Here is a 6,928-nt window from a genome sequence, read left to right on the forward strand (position 1 = left end):
TCGGTCATATGGGGAGTGTACTTGGCTTTCAAAGTGTACGACCCAAATGACATGTCTCGAGCCACGATTGGAGCTGGCGGTGACGTTGATGGCGATGAAACCCTTTTCCTGGAAAAGATTGCTCTGAAGGGGCTCCTTATCTTACGGACATGTATCAAAATGGCCTTTTATCCTGCGCACAGCTTCAAGTATCAACATGCCCAGGATAAAGAAGAAAAGAGTCAATCTATTGAATTGATCAAGTCTCAGCTACTGACTCACGACTTCGTAGCGCAGGTCATGGAACTGGTTATAACTCGGTTCTTTGTCATTCATGCAAGTGACCTTCAACAATGGGAGGAAGATCCCGAAGAGTGGGAGAAGCGCGAGGATGAGATTGCAGATGCATACGACTTCTCCATCCGTGCTTGCTCCGAAAAAGTATATCTTGATCTCCTCATCCACTTCAAGGAGCTTCTTGTCCCCAAACTACTACAAGTGTTCTATTCCTATGCCAGTGAGTCTTTCCACCTCTTGGGCTCAAAATGTAACATTTTCTTATCGTCTTCTAGACCCCCAGAATCAGGAAGTTTTCTTGAAAGATTCTCTTTATTCCGCTATCGGCCTTGGTGCTGCAATATTGGAGAAGGAGATTGATTTTAATGCATTTTTATCATCAACCCTTATCCCAGAGGTCCAAATTCAACAACCAGGGTATAATATACTTAGACGAAGAATAGCAATACTGCTCGGCCAATGGGTGCCCGTGAAATCCGACGAATTAGATGTGTCGTCGATTTACCAAATTTTTCAACATTTACTGAACAAGAACGATCCTGCTAATGACCAAGTTGTTCGCGTAACTGCTGGTCGCCAATTGAAAAATGTTTTAGAGCCATTTGATTTCAGCGTTGACCGGTTCTTGCCCTATGCGGCTACCACACTTCAGAGCCTCATGGATCTAATCAGCGAAGTAAGTCTATCGGAGACGAAAATGGCACTTCTTGGGACGGTTCGCGTTGCTATAGTGAAAATGGAAGACCAGGTACGCCGCGTTTCAACATTGTCCACAACCTAAAGATGCTAATCCATAACTAGATTGCGCCATATGCGGACCAGATTATCTCCCTATTACCACCATTGTGGGAACAATCAAACGAAGAATATCTCATGAAGCAAGCGATCCTCACTTTGCTTTCTTCCTTAATTCATTCCATGAAACAAGAGTCCATCCGATACCATCCGATAATTATTCCTCTCATCCAAAAATCCGTAGTTCCAGGATCGGTATGCATTCCCCTCTCATGTTTAGATTCCCTACTAAATGGTCAATAGGAGGCATTAGTTTATCTGTTAGAGGAAGCCCTGGACCTCTGGTCTGCCGTCCTCATGCAAGCTCCATCTCCAGCCTCGCCTGAACTTCTCCAGCTTTTACCGTCTCTCTTCCCTGTTTTTGACATTGGCACCGAAAGTATCTGTCAAACTCTAGAAGTCACCGAATCCTATATTCTGCTTGCTCCTCAAGAAATTCTCAACGATCATACCCGTTTCCAGTTACTCGTCTCATTGGAGGCCCTCCTTAATGCGACTTCACGACAGCGTATTGGAGTGGTTCCACGTCTTGCTGAACTACTAATCCGAGCAGTAGAGTTTGTCGATCCTGGAAACGAACAAGCTTATTCGATCGTCGCCAAATCTCTTCTAGACTCTTCATTCCTTCTCACACTTCTTTCTGGTCTCCGTGAAACCTACGAAGCCCACCTCACTACCGGACCAAATAAAAAGTACCCTGAGGTCCAGGGCGTTGTGGAAACAGACTATTTCTCTGTCCTTGCGAGGATTGCCCTATCTAGCCCCAAAATATTCCTGACATCCGTTGTATCTGCTATGGGCCATTCATCCGAAGAAGAATCAGTCAACTGGATATTAACAGAGTGGTTTTCTCATTTTGATAACGTGGGTGATATTAATCGCAAGAAGCTACACGGGTTGGCGTTAACGCACCTCCTCTCCATCAACGGCCCGTCAACACCACCCCCAGGCTACCTTCTTAACCATCTACAATCTTATCTTGTCGTGTGGACCGACCTCATTAGAGAACTAGCTGAGGGTACCGATTATGATCCTAGTGATCCCCGGGGCGGCGATTACCTCATTGTCTGGAACACAAACGCGGCAGGAGGTGAAACCGATGGGAAATATCATAACAACGAGCCGCCAGAAACCACCCGTCGACGTGCCTGGAGTAATGCGGACCCCGTGCACAAGATCAATTTCCGCCATTTCGTCACAGAGAATCTGCGGGGAGTTGTTGGCGCGTGCGGTGGGATTGTTAAGTTTAGAGATGAGTGGTTGATCAATGTTGATCAGGATGTTGTAAATGGCTTTGGGGAGTTGGGGGTGTTGTAGATGGGGGAAGTGGAAAGTGGAATCAATGATACCCAAACCCCGTTGCTTTCTGAAAGGACGTATTGGCATATTTCTAGTCTGTGCCCTCTTTTTTTTTTTTTTGTGGCCTTCGGTCTTCTTAAGTTTCAAACCATAGCTGCCAGCTCGTTGAGAAACCCGGTCATCGCTGGGAACAATCATTTGGGTTGCTGTTTCTTCTGCTAAAAATTAGGGGAAATAGAAATGCACTCAGTCCCGCGTAAATTATACCCAGTGGAATACACAGCCTTCTGTGTAGTTATGGTGTAAAGTTGTATGTGACCAGAAATTTGGCGAAATGTCATCAAATTGGAGGATGCGGCCTTGTATGTCGAAATAACAACGTCCATCTCCATACATTCCGTACACGGACGGCAAGTACTGATAATATCAATCACTTCTATTAAGCTTGTTTGGTGCATTAAAAATTAAATTACTAGTGTAAATGGCCCTTCACCATATCGCACCCCAAGCTCTAGAGTCCCCTCACTTGCAACCACCATACTTTCTATTCGTAAACGGCTGCGGGAACAAGCCCGCCGATAAAAGGTCCTGCATATCCCACCCAGGCGATCCTTCCGTCTTCCACGTCCAGAAGAACCACCCTGCACCCAACCCATAAGCATCCAGCTGAGCCTCAATAAACCGCCGGATTCCCACTTTCTGCTGATCAGGTAGCTGCTTCACCGAGCCAAAGTACCTTCCACCACAGGCACCCGAGCGTTTGCCGTTAGGAAATGATTTATCAAACCGCGCACCCTTGTCCCTACCATTGAGATACTTGGCGCAATCTGTCATGGCAGCACTCCACTCTCCAACAAAAGTCTTTTTATCCGTTTTCGCAACCTGCTCACGCCCATACGAACACGCGAGGTTGACATGCTGATCTACGCTAAAGCTTGTGAACGCATTATCGAAGACTTGGTAGTGGTGGGCATCGAGGAAGACATTATGAAAGTTTTTGGACGGGAGCATGAAACCGTTCCACGAACGGAGATCTTGGAATGCGTCGGATATTGCAACGCCGACATTGGGGTTTATATCCCGCACGGCCTTATAGCCTTCGTGATAGAATTGCTTGACCTCGTCGAGCGGCACACCACCCGGCACGAAGGGCTCATTGAGAATCTCAATAGAGTCTACGACGTCGGTTTGGTCGGCGTAACGCTCTGCAAGTGCGCGAAGGGCATTCAAGGTTTGGGCCACCGTATTGCCTTTAGGCCAATTGATGGAACCGCGACGACCGCTGTTGTCGAAGCCGTTTTGGGAGCCGGGAGCTAAGCCGTAATAATGGGTCAGCCGCTTGGAGTTGACCTTCATCCATATTTCGGGAGTAAATTTGAATAAATAACTAACCACCATGAAGGTCAATCGCAACTTTGAGGTTTGATTGTTTGGCCCATCTAATCGCCTTATCTAAATAACTGACTTGACCTTGGACATAGGGCTCTCCCTTCAGCGGAGCTACCGCCCAGTAGCCGATGGGAATCCTAACATGAGTTAAGCCGGCAGCAGCAATCTGCTTAAAATCATCTGCAGTGATCCATGAGTTCCAATGTTTTGATAGTCGTGATCTGGCATTGCCTGCGAGAATTTGGCTCAAAGTGTACTCATCCACTGCCCGATCCCCTGCTTCTTCGAAAACAGAGGGCGTTATCCACGGCTCAAGTACCAGCCAGCCGCCGAGATTCACACCATAGATCGATGACTTATGCGTACTCTGGCGAGGTACAACGTGGGTCGCTGCAGATGCTATGGAAACCCATGTGAGAGATAAGCAAACGAAAGCCAGCTTGAGGGGCTTGAGTGACGCCATACTCTATCACCCTCAGAAACAACTTCAAAATCTATAGTCATAGAGGACAGGACGCGGAGGGAAAGCGGATATTCGTATGGATTTATACCATTGTGACACATCCTCACACGGTGCATGTAGAACACAGGGTCATACTTACCAGCAATGAGTCTAGGAAAGCCCAACGCAAAAACAGGAAATTGATAGACATCTGCGACAAGGAAGGAACAATCTCACAAGCAACTTACTCCCAGCGATTCAATGCTGGCGTCGTCGATCGACTGAAGTCATGATGGTTGGTAAGCTTAATTGACCAACAGCGACGAATGGATTTCCCGCACCCCCACAAGTCAACGAAGAAGTAAGTATTTCAGCACTAAAAAGCCAAAGTGAGGCAGGCGCCCAATTGGTTCATTCCTTGCCCAATCTGTGCATCTGTGTATCCATACCTCAGGTCGGGATCCATTTCGCCAATTTTTCAATAATCTCGCCATGAGGGCGTCACACAGAGTAAATGCTAGCAGTGAAAAACTTCAACTACTGGACGCCACAGAGTGATGCATTCGTTGCAGACAGAAACATTGACACCCGCGGGTCAAGGCTGCGCAAAGCGCAACATCATGAAAAGATGCGGAGAAATTCGATGTCAGGGGAGAGGATCCACTCCTAGCTTAACAGAGACAAACTTTTAGACTAGAACTAGGGGCAAGAATCCTGTGGGGATCTTGACAAATATAGGCCAAAAATTTTGAGCATTCAAATACTTGGTGCTCAAGGAATTTTTGGAACCATTGTCAATTTATTATTCCTGTATGGTGTAGTAGTGTTAGCAATATGATAAAGTGTATGCTACACAGGGGTTCTACCTGTGCTCACGACTTCCTGAGCAAGATTAAGTTTTTTTTCCTATCCCCTCGTCTTCGCTAGGACACAATTAGTGTATTTTTTAGTGTGTACATTAGTGTATTAAATACATGGAAACTACTGGATAATATGAGGCATCAACTATATTGATGTGTTTTAGTGTAATTTATGTAATCTATTTGATCTAGCTTTAATTAATACTATTAGAATGGAACTCCTTCCAACATTCTTTTTTCAAGCAGAGAGTAATATTGCTACATGCTGTACAATCATATCTTGATCTTGAAGTTTTTCCTTTATTCCCTTCTTCTCTTTTTCTTTTATACTGACACCAGACACAAATTTAAAGAGATGGCAGAGAAATTCACTGATGATTTAAATTTAAATTTAATTAAATAATAGATTGAAAGTTTGAAAATTTAAAAAATTGAAGATAAAGCTGTTGATGGACTTCAACATAAGATATAATAATGTCAGTAATGTCAGTAATGTCAATAATGTTAATAGTGTCAGTAGTAATTTGTAATGCACTCATTTATTGTTTTCTTATTATATTATATTTGTTTATTCTTACCTCTTTTTATTATGTTCTTATTACTGCTATTTATATATATATATATATATATATATAAATGTATGTATTTCATACATCTTCTTTTCTCTTTCTTTTCTTTCTTAATGATTAGCTACAACTATTACTATTATTATTACTACAATTACTATTATTATTATCATTCACTACATTATCATTCAATTGTTCACACTGTCATCAACCCTCACAGTTTCTAATCATTCAATCTTTAAAAGATGATTCATTGAGTAATAATCATAACTTCTACTCACAGCATTCATCATACTCATACCACTGCTGAATCAGAAGCAATAATCATCAATGAAGAAAACTGTAAAATATATATCTCTATTATTGAAAGTGTACAACAAGCATCATTCTTCTTTATAAAGTCAGATTCAGAGTATAGTTCAGAAAAAGACATTTTTTTTGAAAATTTAAATGCAATTGAAGCTGAAAAAATAGCTGTGACTAGAAGAATTAGAAAGTTACAAATTGAGAAAAAATTGTGAAAACTTCAACATTGATGCAATACTTTATTGCAAGAGTTGAATGAAACAATCTCAATCATTTAAAATACATTCAAAGCATATTTGAATCATGGTAGAGATGCAACTAGTGTGAATTGTAATTGTGAAAATATCATGAACATTATCAGATCATCAAAATCTATATTATAAACATTTAACATTTTAATGAGAAGCGCTACTATCAGGGAGAGATGTAATTGAATACCACTTTAACAATTAGAACTTTGAAATTTTGATATAAGTGGTCATCTTTCCCAGAAAAATATGAAAAAATTCTGAGATAAAAGCATGAAAGAATTTGAAAACTTTATTACAGCTACTATCACTTTCCATATCAGTGATCTTAATTATTACAATAAACACAACCATTGGAAGATCATTGAAGCCGTCACTCATTTCAATGTTGAGATGCAACAACATTGATATCAATATACATATGATATGCAAATTTTGCCATCATGGGAAGAATTTATCAGCTGAATGCAATGTTAAATCATTGATTCAGATAAAAGTTTTTGAGATGTAGATAAACAGTACTGAAAAACAAAGCAATAAAAAAATCAAATAATTCAACAATTTATTTCATATTTACAATCAATTGAAAAGCATCTGCAGCATTTTTATAATGAATATCATTGGAAATCACACCTCTATATGAAAGTTCTATCTTTCATTTGTCAAGAATTTGATAAATATGCAATCAAATTAGAGACGTTAAGTTATGATGTCACTCTTCATAAACTTGCAATGACAGAATCAAAT

The 6,928-nt window shown here is 41.4% G+C and overlaps 3 protein-coding genes across 3 annotated transcripts; 2 read left to right on the plus strand and 1 right to left on the minus strand.

The window, feature by feature from the left end:
- Positions 1 to 51: 51 nt before the first annotated feature.
- HCAG_04583 (conserved hypothetical protein) lies at positions 52 to 2,388 on the plus strand (the record flags this gene model as incomplete). The annotated part of the gene is made up of 4 exons (XM_001540693.1): positions 52 to 496; positions 552 to 1,024; positions 1,078 to 1,266; positions 1,315 to 2,388. 4 exons carry the CDS (start codon positions 52 to 54, stop codon positions 2,386 to 2,388), a joined length of 2,181 nt encoding a protein of 726 aa, XP_001540743.1.
- Positions 2,389 to 2,892: 504 nt separating this feature from the next.
- Positions 2,893 to 4,222, minus strand: HCAG_04584 (glucan 1,3-beta-glucosidase; the record flags this gene model as incomplete). The annotated part of the gene is made up of 2 exons (XM_001540694.1): positions 2,893 to 3,683; positions 3,763 to 4,222. The coding sequence occupies 2 exons, from the start codon at positions 4,220 to 4,222 to the stop codon at positions 2,893 to 2,895; spliced, it is 1,251 nt and encodes a 416-aa protein (XP_001540744.1).
- A 493-nt stretch (positions 4,223 to 4,715) lies between these two features.
- HCAG_04585 (predicted protein) lies at positions 4,716 to 4,871 on the plus strand (the record flags this gene model as incomplete). Its single annotated transcript, XM_001540695.1, has 1 exon — positions 4,716 to 4,871. The coding sequence occupies one exon, from the start codon at positions 4,716 to 4,718 to the stop codon at positions 4,869 to 4,871; it is 156 nt and encodes a 51-aa protein (XP_001540745.1).
- Between the last annotated feature and the right edge of the window lie 2,057 nt (positions 4,872 to 6,928).

This window comes from Histoplasma capsulatum, genomic scaffold, assembly GCF_000149585.1.
Source record: "Histoplasma capsulatum NAm1 scaffold_4 genomic scaffold, whole genome shotgun sequence".
Taxonomy (NCBI): Eukaryota; Fungi; Ascomycota; class Eurotiomycetes; order Onygenales; family Ajellomycetaceae; genus Histoplasma; species Histoplasma mississippiense.